This window comes from Typopeltis vanoorti, chromosome 12 (assembly GCF_054136105.1).
Source record: "Typopeltis vanoorti isolate ZY-2024b chromosome 12, IOZ_Tvanoo_1.0, whole genome shotgun sequence".
Taxonomy (NCBI): Eukaryota; Metazoa; Arthropoda; class Arachnida; order Uropygi; family Thelyphonidae; genus Typopeltis; species Typopeltis vanoorti.
Genome location: NC_143560.1, coordinates 25,229,837 through 25,250,873, shown reverse-complemented (window position 1 = coordinate 25,250,873; position 21,037 = coordinate 25,229,837). Strand labels below are relative to the sequence as shown.

Genomic DNA, 21,037 nt, shown 5'->3' with positions numbered 1-21,037 from the left:
CCATGTATGTCTCCATGTGGATGAACATGGTTCCTGTGAAGAGAACAGGAAAGTGATCACTTCCATATATGTTTTCTTCAACGTCCCAAGTGAGCAGTGGAAGAATGGAAGGGGAGCAGACTGTAAGATCAATTGCAGAATATGAATGGGTAGGCATATGTAAGAAAGTACTGAGTTTATTATTTACAAGGGAGAGGTTATTATTATTAAGAATTCTTTCAATGATTTGACCTCATCTATTAGTGTTGGCACTATCCCATAAAGTATTGTGACCATCAAAAGTATGGGTTCAGGAAGTTGTGAGATAAGGTTATCAAGATCGATTTCATTTAACTCAGCACTTGGTGGTAAATAAATTGAACATACTGTAATAAGAAATCCCACAGAGAAGCGAATCACTACTGCTTCCAGAGCAGTATTAAGCTGGACATGATGGAAAGGAATATGACTGCCCACTAGGATAGCTACTCCTCCAGGAGCAGGACCACCTCCAGTTCTGTCCTTGTGCAACAGTGAAATTCCTAAAGGTAGGGTCCTCACTGGATCTTAAGTATGTTTCCTGTAGACAGAAACAGAAAGGTTTGTGTTTCTGCAACATCTTGATATCATCAATATTCTGGCAAAACCCATGATAATTCCATTGTAAAAATTTTCCTATTGTTTTGGTTTTATAGACTTGTCTATTTTTCAAGAGAGGGCTTACCTTTGTCATATTTCTCATCTCATCTTCTTTTTCCCTCTTTTACCTTGCAGTGTCGAGGGTTTATTAATCATCGGACCTGAAACCGTTCACAGGATAAGTTGGTCAGCCCTACACCCCAGTGTATCCTATATCTGTAGTGTAGTGTTGAGTTCTCAAGGCCGGTTTGCCTGCTTTGCAGGATGAAAAACCCCAGGATAAACTGGGGGGAAAACCCTGCTGTCCACACCCAAGACCAGCTAACTTGGCTATGGCTGAGGAGGATCCTTCAGCTCCTCACGTCACTGATGGGAATCGAACCTAAGAAACTCCTTCCCCAGGCATATAGTTGCGAAGCGCACAGCCGCTAGGCTAACCGCACGAACTTTGTCATATTTATATTTATCAATTGTTTTAGGGAAGTATGGACAGCCAGTGTCCATCTCTTCCTCTGGTAGAGTATTCAATATGTTTGATGTGGTAGGGTCAGTTGGTAAGTTTAGTTTACTTTCACTGAGCACTGAAGTATCCATTTTTTCTGTGGGAGTATCTGATGGTTTATCTTTAAGTGATATCTTCAGCATAGCTTTTTTGACAAGTGGGTTTTCATCGAGTGGGACCATTTTTGGAGTTTTCTCTGGAGCAAGGCCATAGGTTATGTGATTGACATGCTCAACAGAGAAGTAGTTGTGATCATAAGGTGCAGGTATGGTAAAATTACCAGATGGTGGAACAGACATACAAGTTTGAGTTGCTATTGGCACTTTCTTAATTGTTACCTTCTCAGAATAAGAGGATCTCAGAGCAGGTGTGATAGTGACTAGCTTTCTTTTTGCATTCTGATGTTATGCTTTGCTCCGTTTTTATTTTTTGTATTTCACATGCACGAGAGTAAGCTGGATGATCTCCCTGACAGTTGACACATATAGCTTTTTTTTGCACAGCAAGATATGTTATCATACTCTTTACTACTGCATCGAGCACAGGTAGTAGAACCACGACAGGCAGTTTGGGCATGTCCATATCTCTGACATTGAAAGCATCTCAGTGGGTTAGGAATGTACATTCTAATAGAACAGCTGAGATACTCTGCTTTTACATATGTTGATGGCTTAGGTGTATTAAAAGTAAGGATGATGTTCTTGGTTGGAACCAGGCAACTGTCCCTACATATCAGAATACGTCTTACACCCGTCATTCCTTGATCTTTAAGTTCTGAACATATCTCCTCATCAGGAACATCAAGGAGATTCCATTCTGATGTCATTCCTCTACAGGAACTGAGTGTTTTATGAGGTGTTACTGTAATTTCTATTCCACCCATTGTTGTTGCTCTCAGTAGTTTCTCGGAATGTTGCTAACACAATGTTTCCACAAGAACATCACCAGAACGTAATTTCTTAAAAGTTTTGAGAAGTCCTGCTAGTCCTCCTCAACTCTTCTGAATAAATAAGGGTGACATTTTCCTTATTGTTTTTTCACCTGTAGCATGAATAATTAAAAATGTTGGTACATTTATATTAGTATCATTTATCTTTTGTTTTTTACTTCTGTTTCCATATGCTGTATCTACGGTATTAGTACTTGGTTGGGACTTTGTTAGGGCTCTGAAACCTTCATGCTCAAGGAGTTTTTGGTTTGGTGCCAGAGCTCCCCACCTGCCATGAACACCCACTGCCTGGCAAGCAATGACTGTGCTCAGGAGTGGAAAGCCAGGGCTACACCGGATGCTATACCAGAATTACAACAAGCCTAGGATCCCAACCCCGGACCATGGGGTAAGAGACTTACTGCAACACCACTGACCCTTGCAGGCAAGCCCACTAGCCGACTGATCCTGGCTGGGCCAACTAGGACTACCCATCTTGCCAAAGCAGGGGCCAAAGTAGTGCAAGACTACCAGGATCCCCCCTTTCCAGATGTCCAAGGGCAAATACTGCGACCAGTGTTTGGTCTGTTATTCAATTACTATATTAATGACAATGAGAAGGATTTGACATGAGACATGCAGCTGCCTGATGTTCTAAAGATAGGCAGAGTAATCAGTAATGCTACTAACACAGTACCTTGCTGAATGATTTCAATAGGCTGGAATTGTGACTGAGAAAATGGTTGTCAGTTGAATATTAGGAAATGTAAAATTATGTAATTTGGTGTGTTCAGATATCCAATGGTATATTATATTGGCAGAATTAAGCTAGAATAAACTAACCAGGCAGAATCTTGGAGTTTCAGTAAGTTCAGGGCCCTATAGCAAATACAACTCAGAGGATAATTGAATGCTGGCATGTAATGATATGAAAGTCATTCTGCCTCTTTGCAAAGTTGATATGACTGCATCTGGACTACTGTGTGCAGATTTGGTTTCCTGGTTTCTGAGGTACCACAGATACAGTTGAGAGCTTGCAAAGGACAGTGTTAAACATGATATCGGAACTGTGGAATGAAGATTATGAGAACACATTGAAAATTTGTAGACTGTAAACACCAGCAAACAAGAGAAAGAGGGATAATATGATAGAGACCCACAAACTGCTGAAAGGGTCATATAGTATACCATTAATTTTTCATATTATGGAGGATGGGAAGAGGACATTCGTGGAAGTTGAGAATGAATGCAGACAAAAGGAATTAAAGCTAGATTTTCTCTCATACAGCAGTGCATAACTGGAATAGCTTGCCTTTGGAGGGTGTGAGTGTAGATAGTATGAATGAATTCAAGAAAAACGATGCCAAATTGTGTGGGTGATATGTGGCCTCCCTAGAGGTCTCTAGTAAAATAATATCATTGTTGTTTTTCCTATTTCCAATGAAATGATTTTGCAAAATGTTTTTGAACAAATGCTTTGCAAGGACTGCTTGATAATGCATCTAAATGTGAACATGATATAAATCTGTTTATATGTGTACTTGTCCTTGTCTTAAATGACATAACCAAACAGTGTGTGTATATATATAAATAATACAATCAGTAAAAAATGATTTGCACTCACTTCATCTTGTGTGTGGCCTCTAGTTAACAAATTTCGAGCAGTAAGTGGAACATCATTTATTTCAACTTCAGCTGTAAACAGATCCCCTGTTCCTCTTCCTGTAACAGCAGGCCCAATCTATCACAGAAAAGTATTACACAAAATATCATCTCCTATTTGCAACCTTCATACATGAAATAATTTTTTTTTTAATTTTGCAGATTTAACTTTTCAACATGTGATTATTCAAAAACTATTTTCTTACTATAATCATATTATTTACAGTGCAAAGATAGTAATAATCCATGGCAGTTATTGCAAGTGGTTTTCTCACATGTAGTTTTTATTTCAATGTATATGATGAAGCTTTCACTGATGAACTGTAATAATGAACTGAGGCTTTGCCTTCGACTGCAATAATGAACAGACTTTACCTCACAATATCACCAGCTATATTAACTATTACAGCATGATTCAGAATTCTAAGAAGTACACCTTTAAATTCTGAATATGATCCAGATATAAAAGCTGAAACAGTAATTAATTTTTTTTAAATACATCTATAAACATTCCACACACACACCACAAAACTAATAGCAAAATAGTGTCATGCTGCCAAGCAGTTAAGATGTAAGAAAAACTTGTTGGATAGACTTATGAATAAGAGGAAATTATAGTTCTTGAAAAAAATAAATAAAAATTGGGATACGAACTGTTCCAATGAATGAATGAAAGAGAAGTTTTAGTACACTTGAAGCTGAACAGCATATGAATATTGATCAGCAGTTGCTTGTGTATTTTATAGGCTTAAGAAAAGTGGAGGAATGGTGGCAGCCAGTTCAACATTTTCATACCTACAAACAGCCAGTTTGTAGGTATGAAAATACCTACAAAAGAGGCAAAATGCAGAAGGAATGTCTTAAAAGGTGACTGGAGTGAGTCTATGACATATGGGTCATCAATTAACTGGAATGTCCTCTTCTGGACAGAACCAAACATATTTAGAGAGGATTTTGGTGCATTCCAAATGCAGGAATAGATTCAGTTATGTCTATTTTAATATTTTATTTTAAAAAGACCAATCATACTTAAAATAATAACATTAAAAAAAAATCCTAGTGATTAGAAATTACTGATAAACTAACATGTTGCTGCATTAACATTTCAGAGAACATGGTTTACAATTAAGTGATAACAATGCAAAGCCATAATAAAATGGATATTTCTGGGTTGTGCATATCAGGTGTTTTATTTATTAAACCCACTGTACTATCCAAAATTGGTTTAGCATATAAATTACATTAGTTAATACTTTAAATATTTAACAATAAAACCCCAATGTTTCAAAATATATTTTTTCATAGAGGCCATTAATTCACACTCAAAGTTCTGGAAATTAACTTTTACTATTATGTGACACCTCCAAGGATGTGTCAAGGGAAGCATTTTACTCTACTGCACACAAACTTGCCATTTCCTACTTAATCCAAATGCACACAATGCTCAACAGTATTTGTCTGTACATTGCATATGTTCTCTGGAGCAATATGCCTGCATGTGGGATGCAAAAACAGTTTCCAGGAGGGGGGAACCCTGCTACCTCCATATGAGATTGGCTAACTCACTTTCGACTGAAAAAGCCCATATAAAGATTCTACTTATCACAATGAGAATCAAACTCTGGTCATTTCCAAACAAGGGCACAACATACCATCGTTCTTCCAATTGTGCGACATTTACTGACCTGGTTGGAAGAGTGGTTAGCTTGTCTACTCTCCAACCAAGAGGCTGTGGGTTTGAATCCCATCATAGCCACAGATGTTTGCGACTGTCTTTAGGTGGAAGATGAATTTTGTCATCCAGTGTGAGACCACCACCTCACTTAATGAAGACTTGAAGTGGCTTAAAAAGGTTCCATTTTTTGGTATCTCAAGCAGGATTCCTTGGCTATGTAAAAAAATAAATAAATAAAAAATTAGGAAAAAAATCCTTAACTCACTCACAGCACAAATGTACTATAAAGGTTTACAAATAAAAAGTGGGAGACACACAAAAGTGCAGCTCACACTATCAAACACAAATGCAAGCTATATTGTATGCTATGTCTATCTACTGGATCTACATGATCCAGACAGGTAGATCCAGTAGGAAGACATGCACATACTTTAGCAATACTGCAATTTAATTATGACAATTATTAAAAGTTTATGGATACCATTCCCTCAAAAAACCTAGCAAAATCTATGCAGTATACTAAATAATCAGAGGCTTTGTCCCTTATATACTTAGTATACAAACTTCCATTATGTTTATTCTGCTTCTGTACTTCATTTGGTTAAAATAATTCTATGGCCATGATTGGAACTGACTGATAGAGAATGCAGGAGAACTTTTTAATATGACATCTCACAGAGTGCTGTATCAATTTAAATCTACAATCCTAAAATCAGACACACACACAATATATATGTATGAGTGTTGAGTGGAAACATTCCCTTAAGGCAGTGTTTCTCAAACTTCAGATATCTGCATACCCCTTCTTAAATTTTCATTATTACCAAGTACCCCCTTATCAAAATAATAAATAAATAAAGTATATTTCATTCTAAATGTCTATTTTATTTGAATTTATATGTTCATAACTTACGAAGTTTTTTCATCTTCCTAGTTGGTTCTTTAGAGATGTCAGACAACACACCCTTATCAATTTCATTTGATCCAGATACAATATCAATGTTTTCTTGTTGCTTACAGCTACTTGTATCTGCTATATTGCTTTCTTTTGTGCATTTTATAAATCTAGTCTTTAATCAATGATCCATACTTGAGAATTTGAAAGCTAAAAAAATTACCGTATTTACTCGAATATAACTCACTTTTTTCCCAAAATGAAAGCTAAAAAATCATGGTGCGAGATATTTGCAGGGATTTTCAGAAACTAAAGTTTTCAGAAAAAAACTGAAAATGGTGCGACTTACCAAGAAGCTCGTATTTGCTATCGCTACTTTTGGCATCGGGAACAGTTTCCTTGTGTGCATCATCAAAGTCATCTACCCGAATAGCTTAATCTTCTTTCCCATTATTTCAAGCAAAAATTACCAGTAATTTACAAGACTTGAGATACGTAATGCACAATCCTTCACAAATGACTAACGAGAAGTAAAAGCAAAGCACGAAACAGACAGCAATGGTAGGCCAGTAGAGATACAGCAACTATGAAAAAGTGCATATGATTGGTGTGCGGTATTAACAAAAGATCGCACAAACCAACAGTTGAGTTGAAATGCTAATTCTCTTCAACCGAATTCCATAATATCTGAAACACATTTATGCTAGAGGTTTAGAGATGTTAAATGGAATGATATTCTTGGTTGTACATGATTATCATCCCTGTGTATCAGGACTCATGGCTGTCACGTGGTTCTTTAGATTAGAGGTGAATCTCCTTATCTGAAACATCAGTGAGGTTCCACTCCACTTAAACACTTTATAATTTTATGGGAAGGAGGAATTACTGAAATTATTATTCTCACCTGATATTACATAGAGAAATTATACTGAATGTTTCTTAGATATTTCAACCAGTACATCTCCTGAGCATATTTTTTTTTTTTTTTAGATCTAATCCTATCAAACCCTTCTGGATAAAGAAGAATAACATTTTCTCAACAGGCGTTCACCTGTTCAATGAATGAATGAGGAGAAAAGAGTCACCAGTAGAGGTATAAAATTTAACAACGCACATCATGCCCAGAAACCATGTTTCCATGATTTCCAGACATGGGGCCTTGTTAAATCTGTAGATAAAGGATTCATACTTAAAAAGGAGAACAGTTTCAGTGAAGAGAGCTATATATCCACCACAGAGCTACAGATGTATTCCCAATATCTAGCAAGCAATGACTGTGAATTCTTGTCCTTAACAGAATAGCATCTAATTTTGTTCTCTTCGAACAGTCCAGAACTAAACAATTATCTGTTCAAGGAAAAACTAAAAACTGCTTTGCTTCATTGTCAAGCAAATGCTTAAGGACTAGATGACATCCTTTATGAGATGGTCAAACATCTAGCAAAGGCTTCCATGCAGCAACTGCTCTTCCTTTACAACAGAATCTCTTGTGAGAATGCAGTTCTGGATTGCTGACAAATGATAATTATTATTGCCTTTCCAAAGGTATCAAAAATTCAAATGAATAATCATCCAATAGTTCTGTCGCCTGCTTGCAAGATCTTAGAAAAAGTGGTCAGCGTACCCTTTCTCCAAGAGTGAGTTCCACAATGTTCTGTGTTAACACTGACAGCAAATAATCTAGCACATTCTTTGCCATCAATATTAACTCAATAACAGAACACCATTCTCTTACCATATTCAATATCCTCTACATTACTGACTGTATTACCTTTCATCATTCATATAACATGAGGGGTCAGAAAAAGATAGAACAAGCCCTGGCCATCTTGTACCAATGTTTCAGTTCTCACCAGAGAAGGACAATTGTTTGTTCCAGATCCAATACTAGATCTGCTTTACTAATTGCATAATTAGTACCTTTTTGTCAGTGGTATTGGAATTTCATCCACCAAAAACAGAAAATTTTGTATTCATTAACAGTCATAGGTAGGGTGGTTTCAGCAAGTTTCCACCACTCTATCCATCACTGGTTCCTTTGTTGCTTGCTATCTTGTTTCTTAAGTACTGTCGTTATCTTATTTATTCAGATCGTGATCAACTATTCCAGCAACAGGTATCTTCCTCCTTGGCAGTCTCATATGAAGCTATGGCTTTATGAGAGAAGACAAGATGAAATGAGTCTTCTGTCCTGAAGGGGAGGTAGAGTTTATGGGGATAGTTCTAGTCCAAACAGGATTTTCCTATCCCTCTGTAGGCCAGACAATGGTGTTTTTTTTTAATTAATATTATGATTTTTTATTGTCTTTAATTTTTTTATTTTTTATTTTTATGATTTTATATTATGGGTAAGAGGGACAAAAGGTTAGTTTGTCTTTTTTGCATCCAGAAAGTGACTCAAGGATTAGTCATCAGAGAATACCGACTATCATGGTGTATTTTCATGGCCATGCATTCACAATAGTTATTAGGTGTATATGTGATTTGACAAAGGCTTGGAAGAAACATTTCCTCAAGCAAGAAAGAGATAATAGTGAAATCTTCTTACGAGTAGGGTAGGAGTCTTTCAAAATATTATTGATGTACATTACGGGAAAGCAAAGTACGAGGTGGTTCACATTTGGGTTATTATTGTTGTTAGGCTGGTTACATTGTGCTCTAATAAGAAAGGCACTGTGGAAATATAATTTAAGAAAAGAGTAATATAAGCTTTAATTAAAGTAAACATGAAAGGGGTAATAAAGGTAAAGCATGCAAAGCAGGGTAAAATAAGGACAATGAGGATTTAGAAAAAAAATTAAGTTAAGAAAAATTATTATTATTATCTAAGACCTCCAAGGAGTCAAAGACTCATCGAGAGAGGCTATAAATCATCCAAACCAGCTGTCATACCTTCCTTTAAATTCATTCACACTATGCGCTCACTACCCCTAAAGGCAAATTAGCCACTCACCACTGCTCTGAGGAAAAAACCTAGCTCTATAAAAAAAACTCAACTTCCATGGATGCCCCGTGTTCTCTCCCCACCTTCCATATAATGAAAAATTTAATCAGACGCTATTCTATATCGCAATCTGTGCTCATAATCTAAATCTCATAATCTTTGTACCCTTTCCACAGTTTTTTTATCCCCTTGGAATCTGAGAGACCAAATCCGCACACAATAATCTAGGTGTGTTTATTATGTTGGAGGTTTAATGGATTTTTTACAACACTCAGAAAGAATTAAATTAGAATTTAATACTCCTATATTTCGTCCTAGTCACTAGGACATCTACGGGGATTACAAAAATAATTAATGTAACATGCACACAAAAACTTACAATACTAAGCCCAACCACGTGGGTGACACTAAAGTCCTATCTAGGTGGAGCGCCCTCTATGGGCGGTAGTAGGTGGCCTGGAATGTAAGGTGGGACCTCTGGTGATGAGTGTTTCCCAAATCTTCGGAAGCTTAATGCAACCGTATTTGTTAGGATTTGGTTGGTTTCTGAGAGCTGCTGCTGCTTCTAAGAAAAGTCTCTCTTTCTTGAATTTGCTGTGGTGGAGCATGGTGGTTTTCTTCCATGATACTCTGTGGGTGGTGTCCAAAACATGGTCAGCCAAGCCTGAATGGCCATAGTTGTGTTTAACGATGTACGACTTGTGTTCCTCCAGGCGGATGGATGCTGATCTGCCTGTCTGTCCAAAGTACGCAAGCTTACAGGAACAGGGTACTTTGTAAACTCCAGGCAGAGAGAGAGGGGGGAGCTGATCTTTCGTAGAACGGATAAGGGTAGCAAGAATCTTCGGAAGCTTAATGCAACCGTATTTGTTAAGATTTGGTTGGTTTCTGAGAGCTGCTGCTGCTTCTAAGAAAAGTCTCTCTTTCTTGAATTTGCTGTGGTTGCATTAAGCTTCCGAAGATTTGGGAAACACTCATCACCAGAGGTCCCACCTTACATTCCAGGCCACCTACTACCGCCCATAGAGGGTGCTCCACCTAGATAGGACTTTAGTGTCACCCACGTGGTTGGGCTTAGTATTGTAAGTTTTTGTGTGCATGTTACATTAATTGTTTTTGTAATCCCCGTAGATGTCCTAGTGACTAAGACGAAATATAGGAGTATTAAATTCTAATTTAATTCTTTCTGAGTGTTGTAAAAAATCCATTAAACCTCCAACATAATGTCCTCACAGCACTTAAGCCTCTACACAAGAATCCAGGTGTGGTTTTATCAAAGCCTTATAAAGAGGCAAAATGACTTCCTTATCCTTACATGTCAAGGTTTGCTTTACCACTGCAATTTTCCCCTGAGTTGTATTTGCAACTTTTGCCATGTGAACTTTGAACTTCAAATTCCTATCCACCAATACGCCAAGATCCTTTGCCTCTTAGTTTCTTGTAGCATAACCCCGCTAATATAATATGCCACTGGAACTCTAATCACTCATAGCTCATAACTTTACACTTAATAATATTAAACTGACAGCCATTTTCGTTTGCCCAAATTACCAGCTTATTCAAATCATTTTGTAAGTGCTGAATATCAGTAGCATCCCTGACTGCCTTGCCTATCTTTGCATCATTCGCAAACAATTGCAGATCTGATGTTAGACCCTGCATGATGTCATTAATGTATAGATTGAACAATAATGGCCCATGAATAATGAACCCTGAGGTAAGCCACCATAATACCACTTTCTGATATCTGTCTGTCAACCATCCCCTGATCCAAGTCAAGAGTTTATATTCCAATCCCATATTCTCCAGTTTATGTGATAGCCTTTTGTGTGGTATCCTATCAAATGCCTTAGAAAAATCCAACATTATCAGTGTATCCATTCCCTTTAGCCAACTTGGCCATAACATTGTTATAAAATATGAGAAAATTGCTAAAACATGACCTTCCTTTAGTAAACCCATGCTGTTCCTTGCAAAGCATAGTATGTTTGTCTACCTATTTCTGTATGAGAGTTCTTATCAACTTCTCTAAAATCTTCATTACCACACCAGAGATACTGATAGGTCAATAGTTAGACATCAGTTTTTGCACCACCCTTATACAATAAAACTATCATACATTCCTTCCATTCCTGAACTGAGACTCAAGTAATACAAACATGTGAAAGGCCTAGCCAATTCGGCTGAACATTTCTTACATTTCATCTGTCCCTATAGACAAATTCTTATCCAGGTTATGCAACTCTTTAACCTCATTTTCATGAACCTCTAACTCTTCATCCAATGTAGCAGTAGCACTGTGCACCATGTTACTTACACCTGGTTGATATATCTTAGTAAAGTTAGCATTCATTAATTGAACAATCTCATTAGCTTCTGACACTTGAGTACCATCTGCATTCAATAAAGTTATTCTTTCACATTCATTCTTTCTTTTGCTTGCGGCATAATGATAAAATTCTTTTTGATTGGCTTTATCTTGAATAGAAATTTCTTCATAATACTCGTTACTTTTCTGGCCTGAGCTTTATATATTTCATAACTCCTCTCACTCTTATTCTCACAATATTCTTTCCACATCATCTTCTTCTTGTGGACCTCTTACTTAATAAGGTTGCACTTCCATTTCACTCCCAACCTATTTATTCTTAGAACACTAATACATTCAGATACTGCCTCATTTAAGCACTTTTTCAAAGATTCCCATGCACTGCTGAAATTTTTCCCATTCAGTAACTGATACCATGGGACCAAAGATAGCATTCTCCTAAGTTAGCCATAATTTCCAATTTTGTAGTTTAGTGTGTAACCTGTTCTAATCAGAGCATCAACACAATTAGATACTTTCCAAGAAAACACAGCATGATCACTGTCATCAACTGGTGGTAAAATAGCCATATTCATGACAGACACCCCTTCTGATGCTATGAGCAAATTAAACACTCTTTGACCTCGAGTTCATGTTGCTTGAGAAAGTTGTCTCGCAACAATTCAATAAATTCCTCTTCTTTCTTATCACGAGATTTCTCTTCTACCCAATCAATGTTTGGAAAATTAAAATCACACATAATGATCACTCATTTGGTACCCAAAAGGCTAAATTGGCGATGCATTTATTTGTGCCCTGAAACTGAGTCGATAGGTCTTTAGCAACACCCCACCACATAGTTCATTCTTAACACCTCCACTTCACACCAGATAGACTCAAACTCATTGTTACATGGAACAAATTGAAGTAAGCCATAAAAATAAATAAAACTAGAATATGAAATAATGATAAAATTGTAATAAAATGTAAAAATAAAATTGTAATAAAATGTAAAAATAACAGAAAAATGAAAGAAAATGTAAAAATTAAAATGAAGTAAATTAAATTAAGTAAAAATTAAATTAAATGAGATATGATAATAAAAGAGAGCAGAAAATAAAGTTAACAGGATAAGAGACTAGAAAGATAAAATGGTTTTAGAAAAACTGTCAAGGAAGAGGAAGGAATTGGAACCACTTGCTCTAGTTGCGTGACCGTTTGCCACAAACAATCTTCAGATCCCTGATCTAGAACTAAGATAGGACAAACAGCAGTCCCAGTTGCAGAAGCATAATTCTTGGGACTCATTCTATAAAAAATTAACATTTCTAACCTACACATGCCAACCAAGAGATAAGTCATGCAAAAAGTGAACATTCTTTGCATTGTCTTTATAGTGCATTTATCTCATCAATATTATTATGCATCACAAGTTTATGCCTCTGCTAGAATAATGCTCTTTGATGATTGCATACTAACCAGTTCAAATTGCCACGAGGAAATTATAACTGGTGCATTTAGACATCATCTATTCCAAATCTGTCAAAATTAATTGATGAACCATCATGCTAACATAAAGGTTGAATATTAATAGCCCCGTTACTGAGTCTTGTGGTATACTCCTTGTAAGACTTTCTGCCTTCTTGATAACTACTTCATTATACATATCTCTTTGGTGTCTATTAGACTGCCAATCCACTAGCCCAATATCTACATTAGTTTCTAAATCTAAATTTCCTATCAAAATGCACTAGCAACTGTCTTCTACAATATCTAAATATCAAAATAAAATCCATGTTAGATCATCCCCATGCAGCCAAGTTTTTTATATGTCAAGAAAACTTGCATAGAACCCATCAAACTATTATTATTATTACCACCCCCAAGACCTCATGGAGTCAAAGACTCATCTGGGAGGTCATTTTATCACACACACAGCTCATCATACCGTGTTTTAAACACATTCAAACTCTTTGCATACACCACATTCTCAGGCAAGGCATTCCAATCATTCACAACTCTGCACGAAAAAAACCTGCCTCTCACTCCCCTACTCACACCCTCTTTATACAGTTTCCAGGGATGACCTCTGGTTCTCCCACTATTCTCTGTAAAACTTCTCCAGCATTGATCCTATAACAACCCCTTACCAACTTGTAGGTCTCTATCATATCTCCCCTCTTCCTCCTGTCCACCACTCTGCAAATTACATCTTCTCAATCTTTCCTCATACTCAACATTCCAGAGGTCAGAAACTACCTTTGTCAGTCTCCTTTGGACCCTTTCCAACATCTCTTCATCCTTCTGAAACCCCAGTGACCTAATCTGGGCATAATAGTCCATGTGTGGCCTAATCAACGCCTTATACAATGGAACAAGAATATCCCTACTTCTACATGTCAGTGTCCTCCGCATCATTCCCAGAAGCCTTTGTGTTGTCTTCACAATTTTGGCAATGTGTCCCCTAAATTTTAGATCCTTATCCACTATCACCCCCAGATCTCTTATTTCCTCTACTTCCAACAATATATTCTCACCAAGCATAAATTCTGCATCCCATCTTTGTTTTCCAAATTTTAAAACCTTACATTTTGCAACATTGAATTCACATCCCCATTTCCGTGCCCAATCACTCAATCTATTCAAGTCTTCCTGTAAGGCCACAACATCTTCACTACACTTCATGGTTCGTTCCAACTTTGCATCATCTGCAAACAACTGAATATCTCAGGCCAAATCTTCACCTATATCATTAATATACAAGTTAAACAGTAATGGACCTAAAACAGACCCCTGAGGCACACCACTAGTAACTTTAATATTCCTGGATATCACTACCCCCATACACAACTTGTTGATACCTATCAGATAGCCAGTCTCCAATCCAATGCACCAATCTAATATCCAACCCCATCTGCTCCAGTTTGACTGTCAACCTATCATGATGTACTCTATCAAAAGCCTTTGCAAAATCCAAGTATATTACTGAGAATCCTTTTCCTCTGTCCAAGGAAGCAGTCACTTTATTGTAATAAGTAAGTAGATTACTAAAACATGACCTCCCTTTAACAAATCCATGCTGTCCATCAAAGATAATAGCATTGTTATCAACCCAACTCTGGATCCTAGTTCTCACAAGCTTCTCCAACAACTTAACCACAACACCTGACACACACACAGAGGCCTATAGTTTGATGCTTGAGTTCGATCATCTCCTTTATGAAGTGGCATAATCTTGCCCTCCTTCCACTCCTTAGGAACTTGACTGTGTGCAAGACTCATATTAAAAAAATATGTCAATGCAGGTGTCAACTCCCTGGCACATTCTTTCAGAATACGTGGCGATATATTATCAAGTCCCAGAGCCTTATTAACATCTAGTTTATTCAACTCCCCATACACCTCTTGCTCACCTACAGTCAGTCTCTCCTCCCCATCAACTGCTCTCAATCCCTCCATGAAGTCACATTCACAAGATTGAAAGATCTTTATGAACTGTTCATTAATTATCTCCACCACAGATTTTGCATCAGCCGTCTTTATACCATTTTCTCCAATCAATGTCATCCTTTCATAATTATTCTTTCTTTTGCTGGCTACATATCGATTCTTAGGATTCTACAAAAAGAATCCTAAGAATTCCTTAGGATTCTTTTTGGCTTCATTAGCCAACTGCTGTTCATACTCTCTTTTAGCTACCCTCACCAACTAAGTCACCCTCCTTGCCTGGTCTTTGTAGACCTCATGAAATTGGTTATTTCCACTTCTCTTATGCTGCCTCCACAATGCCCTTTTTCTCTGTATCGCATGCTTAATCTCTTTATTCATCCATCTCACACCCACCTTATTTAACCTTCTCACCCTTGGAATAAATTTAGACATTGCATCTACTAAACAGTTTTTAAAAATCCCCCAAGCTGCACTGATCTCTTTTCCAGCTAACTCCTCATTCCACGCTACACCCGCAAGCTGTCTCCTGAGCTCTTCATAATCCCTCCCACCCCTTGTAGTTCCACATATACCCTTTTCTCACAGAGGTCCTCGCACTGCTGGTAATCACCTCATGGTCACTCTCACCAATTGGTGGATGAGTTGACACCTCATTTATAATTATATCCTCTGATGAGATGACCAAATCCAAGACCCTTAATCCTCGTGTGCCCTCTGTTACATACTGCTGAGGTAGTTATCCGTCAAAAACTCAAGAAACTCATTTTCTTTACTTCCAGTTGCTATCTCATCATTCCAGTCTATATTGCCATAATTAAAATCACCAATAATGATCACCCTTTTCTTATTTACTTGGCTAATTTGATTGTACATTTCATTATCACCACCATCCACATTACCTGGTCTATAACAACATCTCACCAAGTATTTGATTCCATTCATCACTATCTCACACCATACTGCCTCAAAACCACTGGCACTATTTCCCTCTTGCATCTTTACTTTATATAAACATAATTCTTTCTCTATCATCAATAGCATCCCCCTTCCTTTTTACCCCTTCTGTCTTCACGAAACACATCATACCCTTCCATCTCTATTCCTGTCAGGATGTCATCCTCTTCCAACCATGTCTCACTTATTCCGACAATTTTTGGGTGAAAAAATTATACATCCCTTTGCCATCTTTTGCCAAGACCATTATTAAAGAATTACAGTATTTCAAAACATATAACATATTTATACCCCAAAACATCTTTCCACCTTGGTACACATGTACCAAGCACATATGCAGGTATTGTTTGATTTACAGCTTACGTTTTTATAAGTACTGAAGTAATTTAGATTTTATTATAAAGTAACAAGAGTGGCTGATAAGAGATTGTAAGAAAATATTTAGTAATTTGTGAGCAATGCAAAGCTGAGAAACCTCCCTTGTACACAAATGCACTTTATGTACAAGGGAGGTTTCAGAAGTTTCCAGCCTAACATACAAAATTCACACCAATTTTAAAATGCCATGTGTGACAAATAGCACCATCAATGGGGAGGTTAGTGCACCAGTTTCAACTCTCTACCTGCGTCATTCAGTTGGAGGCACTCCTTTGACTAACATATGGCATGCCAAGTGGCTGCAATGTTAAAAATTGAGTACCATGCTGTGATAAAAATTTTTCACCAAAGCAGAGCTTTCTCCAAGTGCTATCAAACAGCAATTGGATGCTGTTTATGAGGAAGTTTTTCCTTCATATTCCACCATGAAGGAACAGGCTAAACAGTTTTGCCTAGGAAGGGAGCATCGAAGATGATCCTCGTGATGAGCCTGTGGAAGTGATAACTGAGAAAATATCTGTCTTGTTCAGCAGGAACTGCTCAATGACAGATGGCTAAAGATGAAAGAAATCTTAGCAAGGTTGGGACTCTATAACAGTCTTTTGCATCATTCACAAGAAGCTTCACATGAAGATCAGCGCAAAGTGGGTGCTCCAATTTCTCTCTTCAATTCAGAAGGAGCATCGTGTGACCTGCAAGTTTTTAGAGCTTTACCAAGAGAATCAGAGAAAGGGAGAGTTTGGGATTGCTGGAGAATTCTCTTCATGGACTTCAAGGAAAGGAATACTACCATGAATGCAGAATATTATACTTCACTCCTGCACAAACTGTGCAACACCACAAAGGAGAAGAGACAAGGAATGCTGAGTCATAGTGTTCACCTGTTTCATGACAATGCTCCAGTCCATATGGATATTGTTGCGAAGGCTGCAGTGAAGGAATGTGGCTTCCAGGAGATTGAACATCCACCCTATAAGCCCAGATCTAGCACCCAGTGACTACTACCTCTTCTCGAAACTGAAATAAGACCTTTGAGGAAGAAAATTTGCAGATGACAATGAGGTAAAAGATGCATTTTGAGGCCATTTTGCAAAGGTACAGACTATTTTTTCAAGGGCATAGAAATGTTAATTCAAAGATGTGAAAAGTGTGTTGAAGTAAAAGGAGATTATGCTGAAAAGCGACAGTTGTTTTCTTTCTCTCACCTCTAAAAGTCAGTGATGCCAGAAACTTATGGAACCCACCTTTGCAACTTTCAATAGGTTGATGTGAATATCAGGGGTTGCTAATTTAATGTTGCTAAAGTGTAAGATATATTAAAGCATTGAGATTCACAGATAAAGCAGTACACTCATAGCTGGCAGTACTGGAAGTGGAGGAGGCAAGGGATCCTGGGTTAACTGTAGATTCAGGGAATGCAGTGCAAGTAGAGCAGACAGAGTAGAGACCACACCTATACAACTGTGTACTGATCTGGTAGTCTGGATCGTGAAGAGTAAGGAGATTTCAGAGAGTACAACAGAGGCAAAGATCAAGATGAGATTGGAAATTGGAATGCTGGCATTGAGGATAGATGGAGAATGTGTAATTTGTAAAGTTTGGTCAATAGAAGAAAGGATGATATGATTATTGAAAGTTTATTTTTCACTTGGTTAGACTATAATAAATTTAGTTTAATCCTTTATCCAAGTGTGAGCAAACAAAGTTTGCACCTGAAAGTATCTTCAGGACTGGGTTAAGGTGGTACAACACCATGTTGTACCACCTTAACCCAGTCCTGAAGATACTTTCAGGCACAAACTTTGTTTGCTCACACTTGGATAAAGGATTAAACTAAATTTATTATGATGATATGATTAATATATTTACAGTGTGAGAGAGAGAGAGATACTTTCCAGATGGATGTTCAGACATTTTTATTTTATTTTTTTTTTAAAGTACCATTCCAGGATAATATGCAAAAAAGTGTTTTTTTTTTCTCCTTCCATGGGAGGGCAGTGGCAGTTTGGAATAACTTGTAAGGAATGGCATTGAGGAATACCTCAATGCCAGCATTCCAATTTCCAATATCATCTTGTTCTTTGCCTCTGTTATACTCTCTAAAATCTTCTCACTCTTCATGATTCAGACTACCAGATCAGTACACAGTTGCATAGGTGTGGTCTGGTCTCTACTCTATCTGCACTACTTGCACTGCATTCCCTGAAGGAGCAAGAAGAGTGCAGATGATGAATGAGTTTAAAGAATGATAGACTTTAACTAAACTCTTTAGACTAAACTCGGTGGGAAATGTGGAAAGAAGGATTCCACATTTCCCACTGAGTTTTCTCATTCTGTAGAGGTTCTGAGAAGTTTTATCAATACTGATGTAAACTAATGGAAAATTCACTAACATTCTTGTTGAACAATCTTATTGATCATTATTTTAAAATATTGCCTTATTATTTGGTTTGTCGTACTGTTCATGTGTATTGTTTAATAATTATACAATTAAAATATTCCTTATCTGCTTTACTGATAGTTTTTATGTCAATAAGTTTTATTCAGTTTTGTTTTGAGGCCATCTGATACTCCATCCTGACCTGTGCCATCATTATGTGTCTGATTTTATCTCAACAACAAATTTAGCTGTTAAAATTGAATTAATTGTAAATATTGCAGCTTTAGTTTTCTTACTGGTTTTAGTTTACTCTTAATACCAATGGTTTTTTTTTGTTAATCTTGGATTTTTCCTTTTTTGGGGGAATTGTGGATGGTGCGTGTTCATCTCCTCAGGAAACATATTCAAGTCTTCAAATTATAATCTATCACAAGACACCACACCAGGAATTTTTATAATTTTGGATTCCTTTGTGAATACCGAAATATTTTTTTTTGTATATCTGAGGCCTTTGGTGCTCGTGACTTTTTTTTTTTTTTTTTTTCAAAGAGAATTTTCATTTAAAAGGGATCATATTCAGTCTGAGGTACTCATTAGAAGATAATGCATCTCATTAGATGCTACAATCTTGTCTCCTTCTCATGATCATATTTCTGGCACTTGGAACATTGCAAAAGATTTTGGATGAAATATGCTGGAGCTTGAGTAGCAGTGTTAAATGTAAGGATGGTGTTCCTCATTAGAACAAGATTACCATCCCTGTGTACAAGGATTCTTCTTATAGCTGCCACTGCTTGATTCAATTTAGAGCAAGTCTCATCTGGAACACTAGGAAGTTCCTACTCAGATATTGCCCCCCACCCACCACCACCACACACTCCCTTAAATAATTTAAGGTTTTATGGTGAGTAACCATAAAAAGGTATTTTCCCAGCTGGTTTTTGTATAAAATAGTTATCCCCAATTTTTTTCTTTTTTAATGCTTCTTTATACAGTTTCCACAGGAATATTCTCTGAATGAAGTTTCTTAACAGATTTTAGACCTTCTTGAACCCTTATGGATAAGGGGTGACATTTCCCAATGGGAAGTTTGCCAGCCGAATGTGTTATTTCTGGTTCGAATATCATCTACTCTATAATTGCATTCCTTCTGAATATTTCCCACCACAATTCTCTCATTGTGGTAAGAGAACTGCCAACAATGCCTTTCCTCAGACTACTTTAACTACAGTAAATTAATCATTAATAAACATTAATCTCTAAAAAAGATAATAAATTGGTTGGTCAACCTATAGTATACCAGTACTGTGGATAAGCAATAATGAACTTGTTCACATTTGACTTGAAAAGCTGTGGATTGCATTCAATATTTAGATTATCACTAGCCTAGTTTTTAAAAAGTGATAGAATTCATATGGATGAAAGTTCCAGTTTGAACAAGTTGCTTATAAATTGTTGAAGAAAATTTTCAACAATTTTAGATGAAAAATTGTTTTTTTTACAAGAATCTGATGTTGTAACTGCTAATGTAAAAGGACTTACAATCCTTATGCTATATGACCACATTCCAAAAAGGCCCAACAATCATGTTAAAATAATTGGAATAAATAACTGTCATAATATAATAAAATCCTAAATATCTGTAAATGAAGTATTAGATATATTAAATTTACCATTTATTCATTTTGGTTAAAGATTTTATGTTCTCTAAGGGATTTACTTATTCTGCAGTAAACTGTGGTTTTCAGACTTCAGTTTATTTTTTTAGTACATGCTAAAATCAAATCTGCAGTACAGCAACATTTAAAAAATTAAATGTTAATTAAATTAAACTAATATCAAGCTAGCATTAGTCTTTATGTTTCTTGTAAATTTCCTCTTTGTGATGATAATTTTATGGTTTTAATGGTGCAAGGAGAGCACCATTTCTCAGAAAATAGACATTAGTGAAATAATAAAAGCTTTTGCAGATTTAAAATTAAATCTAAATTATAACTGATTAAATTAAAATTATAGTGTAAAATCAATAATTTTTGTTTGTAATAATTTTTATTTGTTTCTTTTGTATGTAGTATACCTGAGTGAATAAAAATGATAAGAAAAAATAATGAAGTTATGAAATTATTAATATTTTGAAAAAATACTTATACTTACAATTAGAAAGTACTTAAGTATAAAAAAAAAAATCACATAATCACCCACATCACATTCTGTGATGTGGGTGATTAGATCCAAGTCCTTATCCTGATGTGCTCTCCAGTACATATTGCTTAAGACAGTTGTTCCTCACAAACTCAAGAAATCGTTTCTTCACATTCTCTGATACTATCGCTTCATTCCAAT

The 21,037-nt window shown here is 36.5% G+C and overlaps 1 protein-coding gene across 3 annotated transcripts in view; it reads right to left on the bottom strand.

Moving 5' to 3' along the window:
- LOC150100638 (uncharacterized) overlaps positions 1-21,037 on the bottom strand; it is a 296,632-nt gene that overhangs the window by 247,099 nt on the left and 28,496 nt on the right. For all 3 annotated transcript variants that reach the window (XR_016549179.1, XM_090401968.1, XM_090401969.1), the window contains exon 3: positions 3,673-3,789. Coding sequence is in view for 2 of the 3 variants with exons in the window: in XM_090401968.1 (XP_090258094.1) it covers positions 3,673-3,789 (117 nt within the window). In the remaining variant the exon portion in view is untranslated. The remainder of the gene's footprint in view (positions 1-3,672; positions 3,790-21,037) is intronic.